A 27,599-nucleotide genomic window follows, 5' to 3' on the forward strand; every position below is an offset into this window, starting at 1 on the left:
TTAACTACCAGTTGTACCACCTGATCCATAACGAATGAAACTTGGTTGTAGTTAACTGTCTCGCAGCCAAACTTGCAATTATACACAGGATTCACGGCTAATTGCCAATCTCAAGGCTTAAAAAGAGACAAAAAGCCAAATTTGAAGGAGAACACCCAAACTTAAAAGTGGTGTGGGGAGCGAACAGAGGGAAATGACATCGAGGCTATTTAGACAGTTGGAGACCCGATAGAAATTGACAGAGATGATCTCAAGACGCGGAATTGACGGAGTTGAAACATTTAGAGATGAGTGCAATGGGGGCATAAAATCGAAATATTTCTAATAGATTTTTGCAATGGCTATCCAGTTTCTACTAGCCCTGAACAGACAGGGGAAGACGAGGGTGTCGAAATGGTATGTGAATGCTAGCGACGAGGAGAAATGGAAGACGGAATCACAGGTGCACAAGCTGATATGTTCAAGAGACCACAAGAACCAATCGAACTTTGTACAGTTCCAGAGCAGGAAACTGGTATATAAGAGGTATGCCGGGCTGTTTTTCTGTTTCTGCATAGACGTCCAGGATAATGAACTAAGCTACCTCGAAAGCATACGCTTACTGGTAGAGGTATTGGATTCTTATTTCAACAATGTTTGTGAATTGGACCTGGTGTTCAACTTCTACAAAGTGAGCGAAGTGATCGACGAGATGTTTTTGTCTGGAGAGATTGAGGAGACCTCCAAAGATGTGATACTGCAGCGGGTCCAAGAGACGGCCAAGCTGGATTGAGGTTACCGGATTTAACTGGTGTCATGTGTATATCTTCGATTATAAAAAGGCTAGACAAACACAAAAGTATATGTGTGGGAAAAAGAAGAACAAATGGAAAACTCAGTGGCACAACTCAAGGCAAGAAGAGCTTCGCCGTGAAAAGGACCTCTTCTTTCCACCAGAAAGCATATATACCCTAGTTTATCTCCTTCTCTCTCCATGGTGACAAGAACAATCCAACAATACTGATAAAGAATAGACAGAATCCATAGCGAAACGTATCCAAACACAACTCACTCGTTTTATACAGGCTTGAGGCGCTGATGATGCACAAAGGATGATCAGCAAACCACCAGTTTATCGTGTTTAAATTGAAGTTTCGTTTTTAATTATTTCTTTAGGAGTGCAGCTTAGTTCTTTGGGGCTTCCTTGAAAGAGATGGCGGCCTCCTCACCCATGGCGGAGATGATGGTGACGAGCAAGTCCTTACCTTCGTCAAACTCGGATTGGATCTTCTCTCCCAACTCTCCCTCTGGGGCACGGACATCGTCCTTGGTCTCACCGTCTTGGGTCATCAAGTTCAAGTATCCGTCATCGATGTCCAACAATTGGAACTCGGTTCTGCTAACGAAAGGAACCTCCATGTTGTGGGTGGATGGCGAAAGATCCTCCAACTTCTTGTTGGTGAAGATGTCAATGGCAACCAAGTGGACCTTGGCGTGACCGTGCTTACCAGTCTTGGAGGTAGACATGTCAACGATCTTGCACGGTCTACCCTTGATAACGACGAAACCGTTCTTTCTCAAGGCAGAACATTGTTGTGGGTAAGTGGTGGATGAACCGGCATCGGCTTGCTCAAAGTGGTGCTAGAGAAGTTAGTAACAGGTACTTGAAGTCGGTTTTGCAACATCATCGAGAGAACGGCGCCAGGAGCGAAGTTGTGGCAGATCACCAGCTGAAAAATTTCAAAATTTCAACACAAGACTTCATCTCCACAACAAGGCCGTCAGAAGCTGGAAAATTGAACCCCAAAAAGACACTACAAATCTCTTGTTTCTCAAACAAAAACTGGCGAAAACTGCTGGGAAGCACACCGAGCGTTTATTTCGCCATTAGGGTCTCGATGAGACTTTGGTCTTTGGTCATCCTCTTCTGTGGCTCAAACTCGCTGTCGTCTTTCCTCAAAGCATGGAAAAAATAGCTGGACACATACATCTTCTTCAGCAGACATGTTGGATGATTCAAGTTAAATTGATACGGGAAAAGTAGCGAATCAATAAGAGGTGTTGGGAACCAAGAATTTCAAGGGAGAGAGAAAAGAAGCAAAATTGTTATGTCGAAATTTCTCCAAAAAAATTCGCACACTTCACACGACCTTTGTGTTTTTTTGCTTGTGTTAGAGTTAATGCCAGTCCGCACGCGTACATCTGGGTCCCAACCAGGGTTACCCTTAACAGCCGCAGGCATCTACAACAACTCCGAGATAGTAGCAGATGATGGTAATTATATAGCGTTATTGGGATATGACGATGAAGCAAAGACAGCAAGGATATTTACGCGCGTAAGCCTCCCAACGCCTGGAGATCCTCGTCTATCTCATCCTGCCCTAGTCCTGCCGGAGCAGTGTATTTGCGCATTACCCTGGCCATTTGAGCCGCTTCTGGCTTACCGAACAAGGGTTGTTGCTTCTCCAACTCTCCTCGTGGAGATCTTGGGGTTGTGGTTGAAGGTTCCGATGCGTCGGAATCGGAATTCTGGGTTATGACGTTTAACATGCCCAGATTTGCTCTGCTTGCACGAGTGTGCCTCGCAGAAGTGCTGGTGAAACTCATCGGAGTCGAATGAACCTTCTCTGTGGCTTTGAAATCGGCAATTGCGTCTTGAATCGAATCCAGACCCATACTTGCACTATAGTGATTCACAAGTCTGTTGTAAGTTTTTGCATCTTCCGCAACCAACTGCTGGAACTCCTCGTCAGTCACCATGGATGAGTACTCGTCCAACGGCTGGCTGGCTACTTTGAAAAACTTAACCTTCCGCTTGGACATTTCGTCTTCTTCAGAAGTTGACTGCTCTGAGCCTGAATTCTGCACTGAATTGGAGGGGGAAGTGATAGTACCTTCTCTGGTCACGATTGGCTGGTCTACCTCGAGCTTCAAAATACCGCCATCACTAGAGCTCTTGAACACTTTCCAAGGCTTCTCGCTCTTCGCAAGGGATATGTCTAATGAAGTCTCTTTTCCCTGAAGAAGATGTTTCTGCATCGTGAGGAAGTTTTTCAGCTTCACGAGTCTGGTCACCGAAGACTCGCACGTTTGTCTGTAGGACTCAAGAGCGTTGCTATAGTATTCCTTGGTGGCCTGATTTCTCCTGTATCTGATCGAATACTCCAGTCTGAGAAGCTCGTAATCGCGGGCCTCTGCTAAGTCTTTGGCGATTTCCGCAAACTCGGGATTGTCCTCGGGATATCTGCTGCACAAGGTTGACAATTTATCATCAAGTTTGAGTATCTGACTGGTGTAGTACTCTTCTCTATGGGTTCTTGTCAGGCCGTTCAGGAAATCCATCCGCGAGTTGACAGCAGCCAGCAGTCTTCTTGTATTAGCGCCAAAAGGAGCCGGTTTTGAAGCCCTTCTCTTCTTTATGGGGATCCGTGGCGGAACATTAGACTCAGGCTCATATAGTTTGTTCAACATATCTACAGCCTCTTCTTTCGTATATTTCGTAGAATCCGATTCCTGGCCCTTTGATTTTTGTTCAGCCTCTTCAGTCGCCAAAATCTGGCACAAAATGCCGGGGGCCTCTTTCTCGTGCAATCCAGACTCTCCCATGAATCCACCATAGCGAAGGAGGATCTCATCTGGAAGCGGCACGGTATGCCGAGCGCGTTGTATCTGAATAATCACGGGAAACCGCAATTGTGGCACTCGTTTTGCCTTCGTAATCTTAAGGTCATTGAACATGATGGCCCCATCGTCTTGCCTTATCACGGCTTTGAGATAGTTGCGATACGCAGCCAGGATGGACTCACTAAACGTGGTGTGCGGGTCCAACCATACCAGGCCCTCCGAGTCGGGCGCAAACTCGTGTTTGAACATAACTGGATCTGTACTCCTATTGGTCATTGAGTCAATTCCCATATTCAGTAGCGAGAGGTTATCCTGTTCAAGTGGATTGACCATCTCCTGTTCCTCTACGGTTTCGCTTTTCTCAGGATTAGGAGCTGCAGTCTCCACCACCGGCACCGACGGTGCCGAAAATCCCATCTTCTGTACTTGTGGGACTCGACGAGCATCTGGAACAATAGGCAGCTCAGTCACGTTCAAAACATAATCGCGCGGACCTCTTCTCTTCTTGATTACCTTATCAACCTTAATGGGTGTATCACCATGCCACGAATAAACCTCATCAGAACTCTTCGAGCTCCTTGACATGGCTATATTCTTCTCAACCTTGAGATTCTTCTTCAGTAACTGCAATGATTGGTCGTTCAAAAAAAATACCGGCCAGTAGAATTTACTATTCACAGTTTGGCCTGTAGCCCCTCTTAGAATTCACTATTTTGGAAGGGTTGTTCTGGAGAAGCGGATACCCAACACAAAAAAAAAACAATTCGGGTTTGTGAAAATTACTGGAGTAATTCCTATTCCAAAACACAAATTAAATGAAAATTAACCTGGGGTTATAGCAGTGTGAAGGAAGAACCTAACAAAGCTGTCCATCTGCTGGCAAATATTACAGAGATGGTCTCGATTGATGCACCACGGGCATTACATTTCGCATTCGGCTTTTCAGGTGGGAAAACAGGGAAAAGGCGGACTGAGGGCTCAAATGGAATTTTTTTGAGTATTCACTATCGTTTTCAACAGTTATTGCCGAATTTTACAATTTTTATTAATGTTCCAGGGTTTTGGAACATATACTGCCTCATTATTAGTTCTTGACGCTTCGCTGAAGGCGGCTTCAGCATACAGCAGAGCCAAAGAACGTAATGGCGCTCAACAGCCTTGGGATTATTTGTTGTCGAAAACAAACGGTGAGATGTATTCGCCTTTAATATATTTCTGACATTCATTTTTTATATACTTGCGTTCAACGAAAACTGAAGAAACTCCACTACTAAAAACCAGGAAATCCGGGTTTTATGCAGGTCTTCATGCACATTGACAGCGAACGGGATTTTGGAAACTGCTAGTTTCAGTTTGTGAAAGTCATTGGCAACAAGTCAGTATGCTTGGATAAACATTATAGATAATAGTACTGAGTGATTAGAATCGTTTCACGGCAAAAAACCTTCAACTCTGGTGTTGTGAATATCCACATTGTGTTTCTTGAGCTTTTACTGAAAAAATGATGGTTCCCTTCGAATATGGGACTTCTCCTGATTGAACGATTCCTTAGTGTGGAGGACAAAAAATTGTTCTTCAAGTCTTCTCATAGTAAAAGATATAACAAGCTTTGAGATAAGATTTCAAACAGTAATAGACATACTTGGCATGGAGAGACAATGAAGGTGAGTAAAATCGAGATTTTGCTGTGAGAGTTTTATGTCAGCTTACTAATTCTTTTCCATAGATCGAAGTGGAAAGAGACAAGTTTTTGTCTAACCTTGAAGTATACCACCATCTGTGCGGTGTACAGGTGAAAAACAGCTGGCTATCGGACTCAAAGGGCACAAAAAGGCGGAAAAACACTAACCTGGCTCAGCTAGAGTCGATATCACGAGACTTGACCTCGTATCTCGGAAAAGTAGGTAGCTGTCCGTCAGACCACGAGAGACTACAAAAGAACTATGCGTGGGACTCGGACTCGTTCGTTGAAGCGTTGAAAAGGTTGAACCAGTATCCCTTGGAGAAGATTGAGAAGTTACAGATTTTGAACTTTGTGCCTCGGACGATGGTCACGTTGTACTCTCTTATCGAGGAGTGTGATCAGAGATTTGACCAGGCACAGAGCGAGGAGATTCTGGGGATTGTGAACGATTGTTTCCCAATGGAAGCGGTGGAGGGCGAAGATGAGGAGCAACAGGATATTACTATGGACTGAGAAAGAGAGGCTCAGAAGTGCTTGCGTACAGGGTCTTAGTGACGGGTTCTAGTCATTATCCATACCCAACAACCATCATGAAGAGCTTTTCCGGCAAGCTCAAGACCCCATTTGACTATACATTGCGTCTCTACAATCGCTTTAGCGGAGTATTTTGATTTCTTGTACAATAATTTTAGTTATTTTTCAGACCTGGTAGTCTCAGCAGCCTCTGGCTTGATGCCATATTCAGGCACCTTTTCATTTTTAATCGCAGATATCAGATCCGTCCAATCTGACAGCAGCTTTTCACATCTCTTATGAAACTGGAAGTCTTCTGGTCGTTCGAGTTTGGGGATCTTGATGATAGCCTTCAATACCTTGTGCAGTTTGGAGGTCTTGAGCAATTCCAGAGATACGCCTATGGTGGCCTGAAATTCTTCGAGATGAGACAGCACACTCGAACAGTGTTGGAGCTCCTCAATTGAAGGCTGTGTTTCACGGATCACCAATCCCTTTTGGAGCTTTGCACGGTACGATTTAGCCAGAGTTTCCTTCTCGGCATCGGTATAGGATCGTTTGGGTTGAGGCGTAGAAGACTTGCTAGACTTATTAGAATCTGTTTTTTTCTTTCTGGGCGAATTGGATGCAACGATCTGAGGTTCTTGTTTTGGCTTCGCTTTCGAAGACTCTTCAGCATCAATATTCAGACTTCCAATTATTTCGTCCAACGAAGGGTTTTCGAGTGCGATTTCGTAAGCCATCACCAACCGCTTGGCTTTCTTCCCACTCGACTTTTTCAAGAACGAATGGCACATTTCGGTCGTTAACGGACTCAACGTACGCTCCGAGTCCCAGTTGAAGGTGGCCTCAGCAAAGTAGCACACTGGCCACGTTCTGCCCTTCTTGGGCTTTGACTTCAGCACCTCAGGAGGTAGCGCATCTTCCGGAAACACGATAGCCGGCCAGGGCGGGAAACTTCCCAGTTTCGAAAGCACGATATCACCGGGGTTGTAAGGGGCCATCAAATCGCGTGTGTTGTAGAATGATTGAGCTGGCAAATGATCAGGTGAACGACGCGATTATACCAACTATGAATGGAAACCCGAGGAATCAATTAAAGGATCAGTTCAAAATGCAACACGACAGCTGAATATGTTTAATCTCACGGAATACCGGGAGGCGGTGTTGGAGTTTCAGGAGCAACCGGGATGCCTAGCGTGCTCCGTTTGAGGTGCCTTCTGTTTTTCTATTGGTGATGATGGGAAGCCATCGACTCGGGCTCAGCTGGAGATTGAACCGAGCCGTCTGGACAAATTTGTTACGGGTTGAAGTTTTAAAATAGGCTAAATTTATCAAGTCATCTACAAATATCGTCTACAATTTTCAAGTTTTGCGGGAAACGTTGCTGTCCTCTTGTGGTCCATTCTTCAAATCTACATTTAGCTCTTATCTTGAACATAACCCAAAGAGTCACGTGATGATCTCATCCCAAGGTCGTGCCCCAATAGACACATAGCTGACAATCTCATGTTCAAATTGCGCCCCCCCCCTTGATCTCAAGAGCATCTCCAGCCGTGCTTCTTGGGCCCCCCTCTTTTTGCGTTTTTTTTACGGTCTTGGAGCTTTTCGGTCGACAAACTCGATCTCCAGCTTGTGCCAGCAAGTTCTTGGAGCATTTTTTTGCGTTTAGCCTGATCACTGTTGAGATCCGTCGCTGGCTACCAAACCATTCCCCAAGATGGTGTCTTCCAGCACAACCTCGATTCAGACGGGGCTACCGCAGCCCACGAGTACTGGTTCAAATCCGGACGGGTTCATTGGAAATAAGCCCTCGACCGTGCTGTTTTTTGTTGCCCTGTGTATAGGTGTTTGCATTGCCGTGCTATTCATGTTTTTCACAATGAGGTACTTTGTGAGGTCCAGGTTCGGAATGTATGTTCCGGTCTCGGCGTACAATTTGGGCAATAGGACAGGGCCTGTGTTTGCTTCGGGTCGTAATGCTTTTGCTTTTTTCACGCCTGTGCAAGATTTGCATTTCGGAGATGTGACTTATATTCCTCAGAACGCCGCAGAGAGCAACGCATATGCATTTTTGATTAACAACGGGAGGCGATTCCGCAAGAAATTTCGGCTAACGAAACAGCAAGTGGATGATCTGTTTCCTGTGAAAACATACCATGAATGGGTAAATGGAGGCCAGGAAGAGGATGCGGCCAATAGGAAGCAGAACGTGATCGTTTGTGAAGAAGCTGAAGTCCCTGATACTGCTCCGGTGGAGATCACCGGTGCTTCGGAACACACGGAAACAACACCATCTTCTAGTGCAGAAGGTCATTCGCATGAGGCCGAAGTTGAGCTTGAAGAGATCGATCTCACGGAGGCTTCTGTAGCTAAGAAAGGTGCTGAGCCTCCTCGCGAGCAACAGGCCCATTTCACTTCCGGAATATGTGCCATCTGCATTGACACCTTGGAGGACGACGACCAGGTGAGAGGCCTCATTTGCGGACATGTTTACCATTCCGAGTGTATAGATCCATGGCTCATCAACCGCAGGGCCTCGTGTCCGATGTGCAAGCGCGATTACTATATTCACGACGAAAACGAGGCTGATGTACCGAATGACAGTGATTCACTTCAAAATATCTATTTCCCCAGGACGACCTCGTACAGGGCTCAGAACTTGCTCGCTGCGCTTCAGAGCTTAAGGACACCAGATGCACCTACTGCGTCTGCGGAAAATACCCCTCAAGAGAACGAACAGGGTGATGAAATGGTTGATCTGGCTGACGCTGGTGGGCAAACGGGAAGTGGAAATGGTGGTACAACTAATACGGGCCCTTCATCCGGTGCGTCTCCTCGCTCACATCCCTTCAACCCGGCAGACATTGTCGATCTCGATGTGGAAGCCCAGCGGAGAGTAGAGGAGAAGTCCAAGTGGTACCATTGGATATTCTGGCGGTTGATGGGTATCACGCCGGTTGATCTGTTCAATCATTACGTCGTTGATGTGTACGAACGCAGACGCTACGAACGGAGGTCCAACCAAGCGAGAAACGCGAATCATGAGGCTGGGGGATCGCACGAACAGAATGATGTCACGATGCATGATCTAAGAGAGTCTTTTGTTCATTCATTGGTTTAAAACGGCCTCGTTAATGTCACTTTTATGTCTTACTCTTCTTATCTATACCGGACCCGCTACTAATCTTTAACGACTAATTTTGAAGTTTTTTTTTCTTTTTTGAATACTTACGCGTATAAAGATTGGACAGGAACACGAGCTAGGGCTATACAGAGGGATTTAAAAAACGGGCCTCTCTGTTCAGCTCTCTGGCGACTTCGGGTTTTTACACTAAGCGAAGCCCTCACTATGTGCTTGATTGGATCATTTCTTCTTACCGACAACGTCCCAACCACTAGTTTCAGACACCTGGAGTCCAGACACAGACTCGGTAATCTCAGCAACAGAGTCCTTCTCCGACTTCTCGGACTTCTCCGGGCTCTCTTCATCTTCGTCAACAGCCAAGACTGCAAAGGCAGATTTCCTTGGGCCGTCTTCCGATTTGGCAACTGGCTTCACAGCAGGTGCCTCAGCAGGTGCCTCGGCAGAGCCTCTGGTCCACTTAGCCTCGGGCCTGGTCTCAGTCTTGGAGTCTTTTCTCTTGAACTCTCTTCTTTTCTCACGTGGTGGAGCTTGACCTCTAACACCCCAGTCCAACTGAGGCTCGTCGCGCTTTGGCCTCTCGGCCCTTTCTGGTCTCTCAGATCTGTCGAATCTCTCCGATCTTTGTCTGGTGGCAGCTGGAGGCTTCTGGCCTCTGACATTCCATTCTGGCTCTGGGACGTCTGCCCTTGGCTCTCTTGGTTCCCTGGGTTCTCTTGGCTCTCTAGGTGCTCTGTTTCTAGAGGCTGGAGGAGCCTGTCCCCTCACGTTCCACTCTGGTTCAGGTAGTTCGTCTCTTGGTTCCCTTGGTTCTCTGGGTGCTCTGGGGGTAAATTGACGTTCACGAGCTGGAGGAGCCTGTCCTCTGATGTTCCAATCAGGTTCAGGCAAGTCCTCTCTTGGTTCTCTAGGTTCTCTAGGTTCTCTTGGAGTGAATTGACGCTCGCGAGCAGGAGGAGCTTGACCTCTGATATTCCAGTCTGGCTCTGGTAGATCCTCTCTGGGCTCTCTTGGCTCTCTTGGTTCCCTTGGAGTGAACTGGCGTTCACGGGCAGGAGGAGCTTGCCCTCTGATGTTCCAATCAGGTTCAGGTAGGTCTTCTCTTGGCTCTCTTGGCTCTCTCTGTTCTCTCATCATACCGCCTCTTCTAGGTGGGAGATCCTCGCCACGGGCAGATCCCTTGGCTGCACCCCAGTCAAAGTTCTGCTCCTCGTCTCTTGGACCACGACCAAATCTCTCGTCCTCTGGAGCAGCAACGGAAACATACACTCTTCTGCCCATGAAAGATTCACCGGAAAGGCCCAAGGCCCTCTCCAGAAGGTCTCTGGAGTTGAATGTAATGAACCCAAAGTTTCTCAGTTTGCCTGGGTTCTGTGGATCGGTTGGAAAATTCAGTCTTTCAAACTGCTCTTCGGGATGCTCTAGCTGCAAAGCATCGATGAACCACTCAGCAACGTCCTGTTCAGTACCTTCCCAAGGCAAGTTGTTCAGTCTGGCTCTGTATGGGGGTTGGTCTGGAATGGGGTACTCTTTGCGTTCAGGTCTGGAATCATCAAATGGGCGACTGGACGCGTGGGAAGAAGAAAATGGGGTATATGTCGAGGACGACGCAGAGGCTGCTCCTCTGGCGGGAATCGAAAGCGTTCCTACGTCAACTTCGTCATCTGCCCAGGATCCAAAGGTCTCGTCCGAAAGGAACGAGCCCAGATCCATCTTTTGACCTTTCTTTGGAGGTGCTAGTTGGCGCGGTTAGTATACATGTCGAGGCTCGTGGAGAGTTCACCACGAATCAAAGGTTGTGTAAAAGGTTTCGGAGGAATATTAACCCGCAAGTCCACCACACCAGATAACATACCCATTTTGTCGAATTGAAAGATTTGCACTAATTCGAGAACTTGTTTAGGAGTGGTTGAAAGATTCAAAGTCTTGTTTGAAGAGCTCCGATCGAAAATTTTCGAGGTGTCACAGAAAAACTGGCTTATGTAAGGTATGATGTAATCAAAGTCACGGAGTCCTCCGTTTTCGCCAGCCAGGCTAGAAATATCGTTGTTGAATTTATTTTTGCCTAATAGAGTCTCGAAATTTAACTTTTAAAAAGTTTATTTGTCCTTAAATATTATCTGGAACGATATTGTGACCCCTTTGGCTCGAAGCCGCATCGTAGCCGTGCTAAGCAAGGGCCGATTTGGAGATCCACTATAGCAATTCACAACAATAGCTAAACCCCCCGGATATTTGGTGATTTTACATACGACCAGAGTGTGGAAATTCTGTGAAACTTTCATCAAATTGCTGTGAGACCATCGTGAAAGTCTTTTACCCCCTCTTTTACGGTCAGATTGTGACTGCTTTTGCTAATTGAAGGTGTTCTAACCTGAGCCAACCCCATCTCCCATACACAGAGGCCACGATTGCCTCTTTCTTCGCTAAATTATCCGCTCGTGATTTTTTTTTCAATCTGATGATATAGTCCAGAAATTTTTATTGCTCTTATGAATTATATATGGAACCAGCAGGCCACTGTTGTGCTGTTGGCATTGGTCATATGGCACTACGGTACGAAGCTGCTTCTGCGGCTGTTGTTGGGGTTGAGATACTCCTACATTAACCCGTTCACGTTGAAAATTCGCAATGCTGAGTTGTGGCTGGCAGGACAGACGGTTTCTGCTAAGAAACTGCAACTGCAAATCAATTTGTTCTCGAGGAGTAAGAAGTTGATTACCCTGAGGGCTACTGAGGTAAGCATTCAGCTCGTTAAAGCAAGGACTGGTGGAGAAACCCTCCCAAAAGACAGCCAGCGAGACAAAAATGTGGATATTGAGGCTTTTCTGAAGGACCTGGATTTTGAATACGATAAGCCCTTGAAGATTTTTCCTGACCATGCAAAGCTACGATTTCTGACTACATTGATGACAAGATATCTACCGTCTACAGAGATCATTGTTCAAGACGTGACCATTGGGTTTAAAGAGTGCGAAGACATTGCGTTTTATATTGGATCTGTTGGTTTTGTTACAGATGCTGTAACTGAGTCTGACAAGAGATCTGTGTCGGTATTCTCTGGTATGATCAAGGGAGCACAGACCAAGTTCCTTTTCAGCTATGCCACGATCAAGTCCGTCACGTTCACAGACGGAATACGACATTTTCCTCTGGTGGACATGTTGAGCCTGAATTTGGGGATTGTCATTGATCTGGGCGAGTCTTCTGTGTATTCTTTGCGCTCCACCTTAAAAGCCACTGGTGTGAACATGCCTGTTTTCCCTCTTATGTGGGTTCAAAAAACACTATCGTCGCGAACGAAGCCTGATGGTGTTCCTGGCAACGATGAGACGAAGGAGATTTCACAAAAAGACGCTCTCAAGTTTCTGTATGTCGCAAATAGTTGCTTGAAGATGCTGGAAGAGGTGGATGTTTCCATCGATAGGGTCTCTGTGGATCACATTCCCATTTTATCTTCCTCAGAGATTACAAACGCACTTTCCTCAAAGCAACTCTACTCTAATGTGGACACAATTTTTGCCTCGGTTGGGCTCAAGAGCTTTTCGCTGAACTTCTCCAAGCTCCGATTCAATAATGCTGGGTTCGATCTCCACTTCGATAAGCTTGATAAACCGGTACAGTTGCTGGTATCTCTTTCCAGTGCCAGGGTTTTGTTGGACCTATCCCATTGTTCAAAGGCTACGAAAGGACAGCCTTGTACAGTCGAGACCTTTACTGTTCCCAGCATGAACTGCTCCATCAACTCCAACGTTCTCTTCCAAGGACTCAAGGCGTTGTCAAATGGGAAATCTTCTCGTGCAATTCTATCCGTGGATTGTACTCTGTGGAATCCTATTATGGATATTTCAGCCGTTCATCTGGGGCTTTTGATCTCCAAGTTCAAGGAGATATCATATCTGAATGATATGGAACAATCTCCAATACCTTCAAAATCACGCGGCGAACATGGTGTGAAACTTGAAACGTTGATGCTGGCATATTCGAGATTGTTTACATTGGCCCCTCCATCGTTCGCTATAAGATTTTCGGTCGAGAAACCAACTTTCATCCTGAAGCATGTTGATGAGACTTCAAATAGCATATATATGCTGGTAATTCGTCCGTCGATGTTGGGTGCAGTGGTTCACTCGTCAACTGAAAGAGACGAAGACGACTCTTATGGACTTGAAGTTCGGTGTATCGCTTCTCAGCTCGACGTCACCTTCTCTAAGAAACGGTATGATTGGGTACAAGAATCAGCGGGTCTTCCTGAGAAAGCCGCCGTGAAGAAAATTGCAAGCTTCAGAGACGTCAAGTTCAATGGCCAATGTGATATCAAGCCAGAACTGGAATGTTCTCTCAGAGGAGACTTTGAACGCTTTTTTGTGGATCTTTCTGAACTCGAGACTTTGGACGGTATTGCAAAAATCTTGGACAGTGTCAGCAGCAACATAGATTCCCCAAGGTCAGGGTTGAAGAAACATTCCAGGAGCATAAACTTTGATCAGATTAAAGAGATGCTGTTCAGAGATTTGCCGAAATGGGTGAAGAAGTTTGAACTTCATGGCCGCGAATTTGAGGCCAAACTGGGATCTAGGTCGGTTTTGTTACCTGCCTCTCTTGTCACCCAGGTGAACATCCCAGGAGGAGGTGATCGAGTAGGTGGTTCGTTCAGAAAAGTACACGGCAATGTTGGATCCTGGGATGTGGTTTTGAAAGGGACACCCTCTGATCCTTCAACAGCAGATTCGGATTCGCTTACAAGCTCTGCCGATAGTTCACAGCATGATTCATTCCTGGACTTTTGGCGTTTCAATGTGGGTATTCACAACGTCGTTGCTGATACTATGATAGAGAGAGCTCCTAAAGATGACCAAACTTTAGATGAGATGAAACTCAAGAAAAAGGTCTTTTTGCGTTTTCCTGAGCTGTTGTTGGTGGTCCGGGGAGCTTTGGATCTCACAACTAAGAGGAACGAGATTCTGGTAGACATTGTGTCGACCAATCTGGTTTTGGACTACAGTCTTGCAACCCATTTCATCATAATGTCGTCCATTCATCTACTCAAGAACACAATTATCAAGACAAAGGGGTCAAATGAATCCAAGAACATGCATAGCACCGCTAAGAATGACATCATGCTTAATCTCAAGCAGGCTTGGAGCATGATTAGAGCTCGTTTCTCCAACAACCAGACTTTCATAACTCTAGGACTCCCTGGTGACTTCAGCATGAAGCTTGACTTTGCGTCTTCCGATCTCGTTATGGAACCCGATTCACCTGTGGTGTTTACTAATCAGTCCGCGAGAATGCATGTTCAATCCCCTACAATGCAGGGATACTGGTCCCGGTTCTTGACATTCCAGTCCAATGAATTGCTGTTCCATTTGGACAAACTTATAAAGGGTGAAATCAACTTCCAGGGAGAAATGGTGAACAATGTGGTCGAGCTTATGAATTCAGGCTCGGTGATGACAATCCCCAACGAGTTTGTCATTCACAAATTGTTTGACTCGCTGGGAACTTCAGTTAAGGTGCTTAAACAGATCCACTACAGTTTGAAGACAAATTCAAACGAGTCTTGTATGAGTGCAAAAGTGATGAAGCCTATTGCGTTGCCCAGGATGAGGTTGAAGACCAGACGGTTTGCATTTGGTATGGTGGATGATCCATTTGAAGTGGAACTGGGCATGATTTACCAACTGGGATTACTGGAACAGCGTGATAGATTAGCGAAGATTGCTGAGTTCAACGAAAAGGTCAAGGAACTGATGAAGGAAGATACCCCAAGTCCACTATTCGAAAGTCTGACCCGTCTTGATGAGAGAGTTGCTACCGACACAATTGCCCATGTTAAGCGAAAGAGCTCCCGGAAGGATTTGATTAGTCCTTTGAGCAGACATGACCGGCCTCATACATCTGCTACATTTCCAAGAAGTCCTCGTGTACGGTCTCAATCTCGTGGTGGAGCTCAAAGGCTGATTGATGAGCTCGATCATAAGATGTATGTCTTGAGAAAGAACTTTCAGAAGTCCTGGCTGAGATTGGTCCAGGACTTCAGGATAAAGAGAGAGCTTTATGCTAGGGAAAATGGCAAAACTCTCTGGAATCTTGTACATGATCATACAGCGTCACCAGAGTTCAACAGCCACGTCCTGGCCATGCCTGATAACCCTCATCTTTTATCGGTGATAATTGAGGGAGCAGAGATGATTATCAAACAGCCCACTTTTCCCTTGGAGAAACTTCCAGATTTCATATACGAAGAAGGAAAGGGTGTTCCGAGAGAAACAGAGTACAGTTTGCTGTTGCCCGTTTCGTTGGAAGCAAAGGCCAGAGAGGTTAGGGCACATATCAGAGACTATCCTCTCCCTCTGTTATACATGCCACCACCATCTCAGCCCAAAGAACCAGCTATACTGTTGCGAGGAAACTTTGTCGTAACGGAACAGTTCTACGACGATCCTTCAAATGTTCGACATGTGCATGTTCCACTTGTTCCGGGATCACCCCATGGAAGCAAGTTCTTTTCTCTTGATGTTCCGCGGACCGTTGCTTCTGTCAAGATCATTGCAAATGCCAGTGTTGATGTGCTCACAGACCAGCCCACGACATTTACCTGGGGTGTTTCATACACTCCTGCCATCCAGCAGATGATGATGAACTTCGATGCCTTCTCTAAACCGCAGCTGGATCCCTCGGAGAAAATAGGTGTTTGGGATAAGGTAAGGTCGATTATGCATGGACACGCTGTTTTACGCTGGACAAACGAGAATGAGGTCCGTGTGAATCTGAAGGGCTCAAGTGATCCATACGAAGTTCTTGGAGGTGCCGCAGGTTTTGTGCTGAGTTTCAGGAAAAAGGTTTCAATTGAAGTTAACAAAACTGGGCATTCAAGGGACTTCTTGGTGGTGGATGCCAAAGAAGTATTATGGGCTATTCCCAACCTTGTATCTCAAGCCTTACCGGTATGGTCCAACAGGAGCTCGAAATCTGTTTTCTTGCCGAACTCAGACACTTTCTTTGCTTCCTCTTACGGTTACTTCTTAGATGACACTCAGAATCAGAGTTATCCGGAAAATGCAAGGGACGTCATGAAAAATGACTACTATGCCAAAGTTAACTTGAAGCTATACGGCCAGATACGGTTTAAATTGGGATTTCTATTCGAAAGAAAGTCGCCTGATGGTGGTAGGTCTTCAGACTTCATTCCACACTATAAAGTCAAGTTAACCAACGCGGAATATGTGAAGGGCTTGGACCATTACGATGCGTACGACGGGTTCAGAAGCGAGTACATCCACATGGCATTTTCTCTGATCGCACCCCGGTCCGTCAAGGGCGAAGATGATACCACAGAATCCTCCAACAGCATTCATCTGTCACCTAATACATTCAACGCTTTCTTTAGTTGGTGGAACATGTTTGGCGGAGATGTCGGTCTGCCCATCAGAAATGGCACTCTCTTTGGTCCTAAAGAAGCAACCAAAAAGTTTGGTGCGCATCTTTTCACCATCAAGTTTCAGTTTTTGCTGGAGCCTCTGTTTCTATTCCACGGTTACCGTGGTGACTTGTCGGAGCCTGCTACAGAGGGAATTGTTGATATGGTGGGCCTTAAGGCAAAGATTGACAGTTTCTCTGTAGATCTGCATCAGAGGAAGGAGGTTATGGTGAAACGAAACAACGAGCTCAACACCTCGCAGCAAATCATGAAAATGAAGATGTATCTTGGTGAAATACTGCTCACCGACGTGGATATTCGTGCTGTGGAGGCTTTATTTAAGCTGGACTTGGATACAAGTGGCCACGGCGAGCACGTATTGCGAGTCTTTGATGATGATGAATCCTGGTTCGATATTCAGGACACAGAGGAGGAAGGCCTCACTTCGGTGAAAGGTATGACTTCTTCTGCAAGGATCTTGCCATTTTTATTTGCTCCGATGATCTCTTACAAGCGAGATACCGACCATGGAAAGACTGGCAACGAGAGTGACCCACAATTCAAGCCATTTGGAGATGAACCTTCACACGACTGTACGCTAGGAAAAAACTCTCATGATAGGCCACACGATGAAACTTGGGTATCGTCTGATCCGGTGATTGTGAAAAACATAGAAGAGGAAGAAGAAAACCTAATTTCCAGAATGAACCACAAACTAGAGAATGCGGACCAACTCTACAACGAGGTTGTGAGTGATGCGAGCTCTACAGTTGAGCAGAAAGCGTCAGAAGCTGTTTTCAACAATGTTTTTGCTCTAAATCATATTTTGTTGAAGTGGAACTGCAATGTGCGTAATCTGGTGTTCAAGTACTTTCACAACCAAGGTGTGAGAAGAGCATATAGGAAGTACGGAAAATATCAGGTGTTCAAGGTTGCAGAGGAGGCTATCGATGCCACTTTGCGGAGCAGTGCTGGGACTGAAACTGAGGAATCCGACGATTCTTTCAAGTATACCGTTGATGAGACAACGTGCACCGAAAGGGTGGCCAACTTCGAAGAAGACTTGCGGAAATTTGCAGAGGGTTTCGGCTTTACTCCGAAGAACGATTACTCCATCAGCTTGGTGGAGCCGCAGATCCAACTTTTCACAACAGAAGACTCGGATTCATGCGCTTTGGTTACTTCTCCCAGAATTGATCTGAACATTGTTTCAATAATCAAGCAATTGAAAGACACAGAGGGAAAGATTGTCGAAACTGTGGAAGATGAAACCATTCAGACAAGATTTGGATCATTTCTCAAAGATGCCAATGTATTTGTGTTGTATAAAGATGACGTTGAGATGATATCATCCTATTCCTTACCTTCCTATGGCTCCAAATCGAATTGGCCGCCTTGGCTCTCTCACGAGGTTCCTCCCGACTTTCTTGAAAGCCACATGTTGCTAGAGAAAACATCTATGGTTATCAGGTACGATAAGGTGGACGTACTGGGATTATCCAGTCGGATAGGCGAGAAAGACAGAATTATAGTCGATGTTCCAAAAGTGGCTGCCTCTTGTGATTCTAAGCAGTACTTTGCGTTCTTCGTTCTCGTGGTCGACCTGTTGATCTATTCGGAGCCTTCATCGCAACGACTGAACGAGCAACTGCAAAAGCTGCTATTGTCGACGGATCTCTCTGACTTGGAGGGTGTAAGGACCCAGATCAGAAAGTTGCAGAACGAGTTCGCTGCTCTTCGTGTCATCTCCAAGAACTTTGACTACAGGAGAAGCATTCTTTCCGAGGAGGAATTCGATCTGGCTACTGAGATCAGAAAAAGAAAGGCCGTTGTTTCGCGTGAGCTCTTTCTTTTGGTGAATCTGGTAACAACGGGTGCTTCCAAAGAGTCGGGAGTAGAGTGGACTATCAGGGCAGATGAGATTGGAGTGAGCATGTTGGAGAGCAACCGCAAGGCTTTTATTGACCTTTCCGTCAAAAAGGGCACCTTCAGAAGGATTGAACAATCTGGCGGTTTTAACACCAACGTTATCGAGGTTGGAATTATCAATGCCTCGAACAAGTATGATCAGGCACTGTTTCCAGAACTGCTTTCAGGTTTTGACGACAAGTCGGAGGATACTCCTCAAGGAAAGAACCAGATTGAGCTATCATGGGCTATGGAGTCGGCTGTTGGTGGCATAAAAATTATTAAAGACTTTGATATCAAGCTGCAACCTTTGAAACTTCAGTTGGACGAGGCAACTGGTAACAATATCATGAACTATGTGTTTCCATACGATCCCGACTTTGGTACTGTGAATCCTGCTGCTTACGCTCAGAATGATATCAAGGACAAGTACCAGGAGGAAGAGTTGCATAATGATCTGGAAAAGGCCATGAGCAGAAGAAATAGCGACGTCAGCTCGGAGAGACTCGTCATGGAGTCTTCGATTAAAAACTCCTTGGATGGAGTCATTGATGAAGAGGAAGATGTGGAAAGCACCAACCAAGTGGAAAGCTCTGATAGTTCCGACTCGGACGATGATGAGAATATGACCCAAATGGTCAATAGGGCTTCCTCTTATTTCAGTCTGGTTTCTGTGTGTGTTCACAGCGTCACTCTGTGTATCAGCTTCAGAGGTTCTGGGCTGAAACGACTCATCAACGTGTTTGAGTTCGTTCTCAGGGTCCCAACTTTTGCGTTTGAAAACAAGCTCTGGGGGACCATAGATCTCGTGAATCACCTTAAGAAGGTGGTGATCAAGGCTTTGCTCGCGCACAGTTCCTCTCTCCTTGGCAACAAACTGAAAATTCACTCCCGCAGACGAAGACTGATGAAACAGCTGAATCTGAAAAGACTACAGAAAGACATCAATAAATAGCATATGATACAACTCACCATATAAGAAAAACTCCGCTACCGCATAAAACCATCGTTATTCTAATCGAAATGGACCTGGACATGTCTCCTTTTGTTATCCGCATTGACCGGTGGAGAGGCTGTGTTTGTTCTTTTCTTGGCCTTCTTGTCGCTTCCAGGCGACATTTTGTCTTCCATTGCCAGCTTGGAAGGATCAAAGCCCGGAATCCCGTTAATTGAGGAACGCTCGAAGGAGACCAAACTTTTCAGCTCCTCGATATCGAAGGTCTTGATCTCAGGCTGAACTCCTTCTCTGGGTGGCCCAAATACCAGCGGCGATAGATCGCGGTCTTTGGGTATATCATGCTTTCCGGGTAACTCCGTTATATGATTCTTATATGATTTCCTCAGCTTAACTCCTTTTTTGCCATCTGGATTCGTTCTGGCGACTGAGTTGGATACCGAGTCCAGAGCATATATCCTTAGCAAGTCTTGCTTGAAAGATGGCCGCATCGGCTCGTAGGTTTCTAATTGGGTTAGTCGTCACATGTCATTATTACAATTGAACATTACTGCACTCACGATTGGGATCAATATAGTACCAATGGCCCTCATGTTGTTCCATTGTCGTTGTTGGTGTGTCCAGTACTATACACATTATCTAATCAGCCACTCCGCATTTCCTCAACTAAAGTGGCGATGGTCGTGTGGCCATATACTTTTTCGTTTTTGCACTACTTGTGTGTGAATCCCAATTTCTTTATTTTCAGTCACGTGGTAATATTCAGGGCTGGAAACCCCCTCATCATCTCTCCCTTCCCTCTCTCCCAAAGAAAAGTTTCAGACCTTCAGCTAACATCTTCAATTACAATATCATCACGATTAAGTCTATAATATCAAAAGTATGTGTTGAAAACAGGTTGAAAGTTGGGTTATTGTATCCAGGTAGAAACGATGGATTGATTTCATTTACTGGTTTCCATTTGTTCATTGCGAGGAGGCAGATATGAGAGAGAGAGCCAACAACCAAGTCATCCGCTCATCAAGAGGACAGCTGAAGGGATCACCTGGGACCGATTACTGTATTTGTTGTTTGTTTCGGTCTCCTTGAAGTGCGAGCGTTTGAGCTTAGGGCAATCTATCGCAAAAAAGAGTCTCTATTTGCTGTATTCACAGTCTCCGAAAAGGCCAAGCAGGCGGTTGGTTTTCGCCTCCAAGGGAGTCTGTTTTTCACTGCTCAATGTGTTCTGTTTCGGCTAATACTTCGTTCTCTCATCGGGCAATACAATAACTCCAAATTTTCAGTGCGGATCTGTTGAAGATTTTGCAAGTACTAACATTTTCTCTAGAATGGCTGCTTCATTACCACACCCAAAGATTGTCAAGAAGCACAAGAAGGCTTTTAAGAGACACCACTCTGACCGTTATGACCGTGTTGGTGAGAGCTGGAGAAAGCCAAAGGGTATCGACTCTTGTGTGAGACGTCGTTTCAGAGGTACCATCTCCATGCCAAAGATCGGTTACGGTTCTAACAAGAAGACCAGACACTTGATGCCATCTGGCCACAAGGCTTTCCTCGTTTCTAACCTTAAGGACTTGGAAGTCTTGACTTTGCACACCAAGACCTACGCTGCTGAGATTGCCCACAACGTGTCTGCTAAGAACAGAGTTGACATTTTGGCCCGTGCTAAGGCTTTGGGCTTGAAGGTTACCAACCCTAAGGGTCGTGTTGCTTTGCAAGCTTAAAGTGTGTTATATAGGCTAATTTAACAAACAAACAAAAACTCACAATTTTCATGTTTTAATAACGAGTATGCAGATAGAGAGGTCTTTGGCAGGCTATATTGCCGATGTTGAGGATCACCTTGGGCACCACCTTGAGGACGACATTCTTTTGACCAAGAATTCTTGATGCCCAGCAGCTTTCCCAGATGATACTTCTATAATCATTAGCATCATCTTTAAAATTTATCCAGAGAGCTTTCTCTTGCTTGTTTATAAGCTATTTTAGAATATTACCAACATCACTTAGAAGTTAAAGCCCTCAGCGAGTCCTGATGCAATGAACATCGCGAGCTCTTCGAGTCTACCTAGTCCAGCATAGAAAGGAAGTACAAAATCAAGGACTTTATATATCTCTTGATGTCTGCATGGAACGACAGATGTAGACATTTTTGCAAACCACCAAGGACTCGATCAAAACGTTGACTGGAGTGTCTGATTCAATGTCGAGGTCATCTTGGCTTCGGACTAAAAAATTGCAAAAATTAGCGGGTTTAGCTCAGTTGGGAGAGCGCCAGACTGAAGTTAGACTTCGGTCACATGGGTAATCTGGAGGTCCTGTGTTCGAACCACAGAACTCGCACTTTATTTTTTGTTTTTTGCAGTTGAATCGAGTTTTTTCTGTGTTAATGAGGCTTGAACGAAGCTTTTTTTTTTCTAATTGTTACAAAAAGTTTCTGTTAAAGAGTAATCAGGTTCATTACTCTGCCCAAAGAACCAGGTTTAGGAGGACTGGGGAAAGGATAGGGCTATGAACCCCACCACCACTGACAGCAGAGTCCAGACAACGCCCAACTGGAGTCTCTTAGAGCTAGCACAGTCTTTTTAGACCATATAGTACCTGATAACTATACAAATAAAAGCTTAGCCCTGGTTCATTATGCTTTTGAAAGTCAAGGTAGTGTCTCTTTATCAAAATTGACATCGCGAAAAAAGGACGCGTCCATCGATTTTCAATTTAGCCCGATTGGGAAACTGTAGATTTTGGAGCGACTTTCGAAACCTTCCTTCTTTCTAAACGCTTACGTTTTTGTTTCTGCTATCCCAACTTCGAATTCGTTTCGGTTCGATTATAACACAAACATGTCTTTTGATCAAGCCGAAGTTTACAGCACTTCTGTTCTTCCGGGAGAAACTCCCACCCAGGATCAGAACTCTGAGGTGATCAAGGCCTTCAAGAGTTTCGTGTTGGAGTTCAGAATCAACAACCAGTTTATCTACAGAGAACAGCTCAGAGAAAATTTGCTATCCAAGAAATACCAATTGATCGTTCAGAATGAGCATTTGATTGTTTTTAGTGAGGAGTTGAACAAGAGATTATGTGATGATCCTTCAGAGATGACGCCTCTTTTTGAGCTGGCAATCACCGAAATCGCGAGAAGAATTACGTATCTTTCTAACGACGAGGTTCCTCACAACTTCCCCACGTGTCAGTTAGTGTTAATAACTGGTGAAAACCGAATTTCTCTGAGAGACCTGGACTCGGAACACATCTCCAAAATCGTCAAAGTGTCTGGAATCGTCATTAGTGCTTCTTCCTTGAACTCAAGAGCCACGGTTGTAACTCTGATGTGTCGGTCCTGCAAACACACGATGATTCTGAAGGTGCCTCAAACTTTGGGAGCTCCACAATTCCCCAAGTCTTGCCAGGCTGCTCTTCCACCGGATCAGAAGAAAAGTGAATGTCCTCCAGATCCCTATCTTATTGTGCACGATAAGTCCACGTTCATCGACCAGCAGGTGCTCAAACTCCAGGAAACTCCAGACATGGTTCCAGTTGGTGAGATGCCAAGACACATCATTTTGAGTGTTGACAGGTACCTGACCAACCAGGTCATTCCCGGAACGAGATGTGACATCACCGGTATCTACTCTATCTACCAGGCAAAGGTTAGAGCGCAGGGTTCGAGCAGCAACGTCGCTATCAGAAACCCCTACATGAAGGTCTTGGGTATACAGACCGACAGAGAGAACGTTGGAATTGGAGGAAACATCACCTTCACCGAGGAAGAGGAGGAAGAGTTCTTGGCCCTAGCCAGAAGTGATGACTTCTATGAAAGATTTGCCAGTTCGATTGCACCTTCAATCTACGGAAACGAAGACATCAAGAAGGCCATTACATGTCTGCTCATGAGTGGTTCCAAGAAGCTTCTTCCAGACGGTATGAGACTGAGAGGTGATATCAACGTCCTGCTACTGGGAGATCCCGGTACTGCCAAATCTCAGCTGTTGAAGTTCGTTGAGAAGGTTTGTCCCATCTCCATCTACACCTCGGGTAAAGGTTCGTCTGCTGCAGGTTTAACTGCCTCGGTTCAGAGAGACCCAAATACCAGAGACTTCTATCTGGAAGGAGGTGCCATGGTGCTGGCAGATGGTGGAGTGGTTTGTATTGATGAGTTCGACAAGATGAGAGATGAAGATAGAGTTGCTATCCATGAAGCTATGGAGCAACAGACGATTTCCATTGCCAAGGCTGGTATCACGACCATTCTGAATTCCAGAACTTCGGTGCTTGCAGCTGCCAATCCCATTTTTGGTAGATACGACGATATGAAGTCTCCAGGTGACAATATCGATTTCCAATCCACGATTCTTTCCAGATTTGACATGATCTTCATTGTGAAGGACGAGCACAACGAGAGAAGAGATATCTCCATTGCGCAGCACGTCATGAATGTTCATACCACAGGTACCTCCACTGAGAACGAGGTTGCCGGCGAGATTCCAATTGAGAAAATGAAGAGGTATATTACTTACTGCAGATCCAAGTGCGCGCCGCGTTTATCTCCTGCTGCTAGTGAAATTTTGTCGTCGCATTTCGTGGAAATCAGAAGAATGGTCAAGCAAAAGGAGGCCAACTCTACTGAAAAGTCTTCGATTCCGATTACTGTCAGACAATTGGAAGCTATCATCAGAATCACTGAGTCTCTGGCGAAGCTGGAGTTGTCGCCAATTGCTACTGAGAGGCACGTCAACGAAGCTATTAGACTTTTCAAGGCATCCACCATGGATGCCGTGAACGAGGGTAACAGCGATACCTCTCAAGTCAACGACCAGATTGGAAAGATCGAGGATGAGCTCAAGAAAAGATTGCCTATTGGCTGGTCCACTAGCTATAACACTCTGAGAAGACAGTTTGTGGAGAAGAACAACTATACGCAGTACGCATTGGACAAGGCCCTTTACGTTTTGGAAAGACGTGAGACCATTCAGTTCAGACATCAAAGATCAAACGTCTTCAGGTGTGGTGCTTGATACTGATGAGAAATACGGTTATTGGTTTTTGGTTTAGCTTTCTGTGTTGAATACTTGTTGAGATAGTTGAATTTGTGACTTGAGGCTGTACATGTAAGAGCACCTTCTGGGGCTGGCCCTCTGGGACTGCCCTCTCATCCCATTGCATTAAACAATATTGTGGAAATAATCCTTTCCCCTGGAAATACCAGCTTTTACGATGGCTGAAATCTCTTTGGGGTCTTTGGTGATTCCCGTGAGATTCTCGTAACCAGTAGATGTGACCAGAATGTCGTCTTCGATTCTCACTCCTCCGATGTACCAGTATTTTTCAACAACATCCATATCGATATATTTGGCCTTGCTTGGGTCCTTGAGACCTGCTTCAATCAAAAAAGGAGAAAAGTAACAACCGGGTTCGTTGGTGACGACCATTCCTTTTTCCAATGGTCTGCGCAATCTTAGGTAGACCAGCAACGGATCAGGATCGCTGTAATTGGCATGTCCAGCAACATCATGAGTGTCCATTCCGAGGAGATGGCCCAAGCCATGAGGGAAAAACATTGCGGAAGCCTTACTGGCGAATATCTCCTCCTCTGTGCCGTTCACAAAGATACCAAGTTTTATGAACTCCTTGATGAGAACCTTATGAGCAAGCAAATGAAGGTCTTCCCAGCTTGCGCCAGGTTTGATCCCCTCCATAGCCTCATCCTGCATTTTGGAGACTATGTTATATATCTCAAGATGCTCTTTAGTCCATTCACCGCTGATGGGGAAACATCTGGTAACGTCAGCCGCATAGCAGTTCCACTCAGCACCCGCATCAATGAGGATCGAATGCTGATTCTCGGTAGAACTATCGTTTTTCACGTAATGTAATGTCCCACAATGTGGTCCAGCACAACAAATGGGATCATACGCCATGTTTTTGGCTCCTTGTCTGACCGAATGGTACATGAACTCAGCGTGGATGTGAGTCTCGTTGGTCTCGATAGGCAAAGCTGACATCACCGCCTTGTGGCAATTATCCGTTATCAAAGCAGCGTGTTTCAGCAAGCCAATTTCAAACTCGTCCTTGGTCAATCTTGCCTCGTCAAGAGCATAGAAGAAGTCCTGGTCACCAGATTTGACCAGTGTGGAAAAAGACTTTGATTTGAATACGTCCGTGTCCGTAGTGAAAATTTCCTTGCTTCCGAAAGCCTTGAGAGATTTCTCAATCTCACTCACGTATAAAACTTCATCGACATCGTATTTCTGCTTGGCGTCTTTGATTGACAGGGGAAGACCGCTCCACATCACGTCATCGTAGTCGATGTCTGGTAAAAAGAGTGTCAACTTTTCGGACTCCAGATCAAAGGACACAAAGCACCCCGGGATCTCACATCCCGTCAGATAGTAGAAATACCTGTTCTGTCTGAAAGGAGCTGTCTGATCACAGTAAGGATAGAGCAGGAGGTCAGCCCCGCCTAAGAAAAACGCTGCTGAGGTTTCTCCACCAGGTCTTTTTGACAGAAAAAAGTCTTTCGCCTTTTTGGCGTGAGCTTTTGCTGGGTATTTCTTGCCTTCCAGTTCAGTTGGTCCCATTCTTGGATTTTCGGTGTTGTCCTGTTGAACAATTTGCTGAGTTGTGCCGTACGTCTGCATGGTCTTATCTTGAACATAATGTGGTTATGTAGCCCCCCCCTTCAAATTGTCAAGCGGCTTTTCATGCTACCCACATGAAGAGCCTACGAGTTTTTAGTTACAAAGTCCAACTCGCGCTCTCCGCAAACTTGATCATGCCTTTTAAAAGGCGACATGATAGTGACGATGAATCAGCTGTTGTCAAAAAGCTGAACATTGGGTCCGAAGAACATTCTTCAGATCTAGAGTCTGACCTTGAGAATGCTACCGAAGAACTACATTTGGGCTATTTGAAGACAATCAACAGGTCCAGATTAGACTTTGATTTTGAGAAAGTCTGTTGCATATCATTAGCTACTGTCAATATCTATGCTTGTCTTGTTTGTGGCAAATACTACCAAGGGAGATCAAAGAGTTCATGTGCCTTTTCACATTCACTAGACGAAGACCATCATGTCTTCATCAATCTGGATACACTGAAAGTGTACATTCTTCCCGAAAACCAAGAAGTCAAACTGAGAAGTGAAGTACTAGAGGATATTAAATATCAGATCAACCCGACATTTTCCCCCGAGGACATCAAAAATCTACACCAGCTGAAGGAGATCAGCTTTGATCTACAGCACAGACCTTATCGACCCGGTTTTGTAGGGCTGAACAAGATTGGGGCGAATGACTACGCCAATGTCGTCCTACAAATAGTCAACCATGTTGATGCTTTGAGAGATTTCCTATTGAAAGGTGAATTCGAGGAAGAATTGACAAAGAGAATTTCGCTGATGACGCGAAAATCATGGTCTTCAAGATTGTCAAGGCCTCATCTTTCACCTCATGAAATAATGCAGTATATCTCGGACAAGTCAGGCAAAAGGTTCTCAGCAGGAGAGCAGAAGAGTCCAAAAGACTTCCTCGTATGGATTTTAACAAATCTACATTCGGAGCTGACTCCAAAGGGCAAAACGCGCTCTCTCGTATCCAAGCTATTTCAAGGCAAGGTCAAGATCATAACGGAAAAAGTTGCTAATGGGGTTCCAACGGGCTCCAGGTTGGAATCTTCAACAAAGTACTGGATACTGACAATTGATCCACCGGCATTCACGTTATTCAAAGACGGAACGGGATTGACCCAAATTCCACAGGTGAAAATCACACATCTACTATCCAAGTATGATGGAGAGACGGCCCAGAAGCTGGCTCATGGGAACAAGATGTTCAAGCTGATAACAGTGCCACCCTTTCTCCTTATCCATATTAATCGTATGAGTGGATCTCATGGCCTGGAAGGTGTTTCGGGAACTTCCCGCAATCCAACAATTGTGAAGTTTCCTTTTGAAAACTTGGATATGTCGCCGTATGTTGAAGGTGCAACAGGACCAATCCAGTATAAATTGATTGGAAACGTGATACACCAGACCATTCCTGTGACGAAGATGGTTGATGGCACTGAAATGGCGATAGACTCTCACGTTTACAAAATTCACCTATTGGATCAAGTCCGCGGGGACTGGTTGGAGATTCAAGATTTGAATGTGAAGCCCGTGGAAAAGGAGCTGCTGTTCATGCAGGAAACTTATCTGCAGATCTGGCAGAAAGTTTTGTAATATTAATAACTAAAGTCATTTACCTTAAGAACAAACTCTCAGTCCGATGGTCTTTTGTGAATGCTCATCAGAAGTAGACAGTGGTCGTATAGTAACATCTCATAGGTGAGGCCTCTAGGCCCATATTATGGGGAGTCGCCCGCCTTCTGT

At 45.4% G+C, this 27,599-nt stretch overlaps 14 protein-coding genes across 14 annotated transcripts; 8 read left to right on the plus strand and 6 right to left on the minus strand.

The window, feature by feature from the left end:
- Positions 1 to 337: 337 nt before the first annotated feature.
- KUCA_T00002683001 (uncharacterized protein) lies at positions 338 to 772 on the plus strand (the record flags this gene model as incomplete). Its single annotated transcript, XM_022602956.1, has 1 exon — positions 338 to 772. One exon carries the CDS (start codon positions 338 to 340, stop codon positions 770 to 772), a length of 435 nt encoding a protein of 144 aa, XP_022458709.1.
- Positions 773 to 1,164: 392 nt separating this feature from the next.
- Positions 1,165 to 1,506, minus strand: KUCA_T00002684001 (uncharacterized protein; the record flags this gene model as incomplete). The annotated part of the gene is made up of 1 exon (XM_022602957.1): positions 1,165 to 1,506. The coding sequence occupies one exon, from the start codon at positions 1,504 to 1,506 to the stop codon at positions 1,165 to 1,167; it is 342 nt and encodes a 113-aa protein (XP_022458710.1).
- Positions 1,507 to 1,589: 83 nt separating this feature from the next.
- KUCA_T00002685001 (uncharacterized protein) lies at positions 1,590 to 1,955 on the plus strand (the record flags this gene model as incomplete). Its single annotated transcript, XM_022602958.1, has 1 exon — positions 1,590 to 1,955. One exon carries the CDS (start codon positions 1,590 to 1,592, stop codon positions 1,953 to 1,955), a length of 366 nt encoding a protein of 121 aa, XP_022458711.1.
- Positions 1,956 to 2,307: 352 nt separating this feature from the next.
- Positions 2,308 to 4,188, minus strand: KUCA_T00002686001 (uncharacterized protein; the record flags this gene model as incomplete). Its single annotated transcript, XM_022602959.1, has 1 exon — positions 2,308 to 4,188. The coding sequence occupies one exon, from the start codon at positions 4,186 to 4,188 to the stop codon at positions 2,308 to 2,310; it is 1,881 nt and encodes a 626-aa protein (XP_022458712.1).
- Positions 4,189 to 5,261: 1,073 nt separating this feature from the next.
- Positions 5,262 to 5,800, plus strand: KUCA_T00002687001 (uncharacterized protein; the record flags this gene model as incomplete). The annotated part of the gene is made up of 2 exons (XM_022602960.1): positions 5,262 to 5,267; positions 5,330 to 5,800. 2 exons carry the CDS (start codon positions 5,262 to 5,264, stop codon positions 5,798 to 5,800), a joined length of 477 nt encoding a protein of 158 aa, XP_022458713.1.
- Positions 5,801 to 5,979: 179 nt separating this feature from the next.
- On the minus strand, positions 5,980 to 6,804 carry KUCA_T00002688001 (uncharacterized protein; the record flags this gene model as incomplete). The annotated part of the gene is made up of 1 exon (XM_022602961.1): positions 5,980 to 6,804. The coding sequence occupies one exon, from the start codon at positions 6,802 to 6,804 to the stop codon at positions 5,980 to 5,982; it is 825 nt and encodes a 274-aa protein (XP_022458714.1).
- Positions 6,805 to 7,520: 716 nt separating this feature from the next.
- KUCA_T00002689001 (uncharacterized protein) lies at positions 7,521 to 8,924 on the plus strand (the record flags this gene model as incomplete). Its single annotated transcript, XM_022602962.1, has 1 exon — positions 7,521 to 8,924. The coding sequence occupies one exon, from the start codon at positions 7,521 to 7,523 to the stop codon at positions 8,922 to 8,924; it is 1,404 nt and encodes a 467-aa protein (XP_022458715.1).
- Positions 8,925 to 9,167: 243 nt separating this feature from the next.
- Positions 9,168 to 10,658, minus strand: KUCA_T00002690001 (uncharacterized protein; the record flags this gene model as incomplete). The annotated part of the gene is made up of 1 exon (XM_022602964.1): positions 9,168 to 10,658. The coding sequence occupies one exon, from the start codon at positions 10,656 to 10,658 to the stop codon at positions 9,168 to 9,170; it is 1,491 nt and encodes a 496-aa protein (XP_022458716.1).
- A 779-nt stretch (positions 10,659 to 11,437) lies between these two features.
- On the plus strand, positions 11,438 to 19,231 carry KUCA_T00002691001 (uncharacterized protein; the record flags this gene model as incomplete). Its single annotated transcript, XM_022602965.1, has 1 exon — positions 11,438 to 19,231. The coding sequence occupies one exon, from the start codon at positions 11,438 to 11,440 to the stop codon at positions 19,229 to 19,231; it is 7,794 nt and encodes a 2,597-aa protein (XP_022458717.1).
- A 59-nt stretch (positions 19,232 to 19,290) lies between these two features.
- KUCA_T00002692001 (uncharacterized protein) lies at positions 19,291 to 19,834 on the minus strand (the record flags this gene model as incomplete). The annotated part of the gene is made up of 2 exons (XM_022602966.1): positions 19,291 to 19,736; positions 19,792 to 19,834. 2 exons carry the CDS (start codon positions 19,832 to 19,834, stop codon positions 19,291 to 19,293), a joined length of 489 nt encoding a protein of 162 aa, XP_022458718.1.
- Positions 19,835 to 20,559: 725 nt separating this feature from the next.
- KUCA_T00002693001 (uncharacterized protein) lies at positions 20,560 to 20,955 on the plus strand (the record flags this gene model as incomplete). Its single annotated transcript, XM_022602967.1, has 1 exon — positions 20,560 to 20,955. One exon carries the CDS (start codon positions 20,560 to 20,562, stop codon positions 20,953 to 20,955), a length of 396 nt encoding a protein of 131 aa, XP_022458719.1.
- Positions 20,956 to 22,074: 1,119 nt separating this feature from the next.
- On the plus strand, positions 22,075 to 24,246 carry KUCA_T00002694001 (uncharacterized protein; the record flags this gene model as incomplete). Its single annotated transcript, XM_022602968.1, has 1 exon — positions 22,075 to 24,246. One exon carries the CDS (start codon positions 22,075 to 22,077, stop codon positions 24,244 to 24,246), a length of 2,172 nt encoding a protein of 723 aa, XP_022458720.1.
- Positions 24,247 to 24,393: 147 nt separating this feature from the next.
- Positions 24,394 to 25,869, minus strand: KUCA_T00002695001 (uncharacterized protein; the record flags this gene model as incomplete). The annotated part of the gene is made up of 1 exon (XM_022602969.1): positions 24,394 to 25,869. The coding sequence occupies one exon, from the start codon at positions 25,867 to 25,869 to the stop codon at positions 24,394 to 24,396; it is 1,476 nt and encodes a 491-aa protein (XP_022458721.1).
- Positions 25,870 to 26,003: 134 nt separating this feature from the next.
- Positions 26,004 to 27,449, plus strand: KUCA_T00002696001 (uncharacterized protein; the record flags this gene model as incomplete). The annotated part of the gene is made up of 1 exon (XM_022602970.1): positions 26,004 to 27,449. The coding sequence occupies one exon, from the start codon at positions 26,004 to 26,006 to the stop codon at positions 27,447 to 27,449; it is 1,446 nt and encodes a 481-aa protein (XP_022458722.1).
- Positions 27,450 to 27,599: the final 150 nt, after the last annotated feature.

This window comes from Kuraishia capsulata, genomic scaffold (genome assembly GCF_000576695.1).
Source record: "Kuraishia capsulata CBS 1993 genomic scaffold, Kuraishia_capsulata_scaffold_3, whole genome shotgun sequence".
Classification (NCBI taxonomy): domain Eukaryota; kingdom Fungi; phylum Ascomycota; class Pichiomycetes; order Pichiales; family Pichiaceae; genus Kuraishia; species Kuraishia capsulata.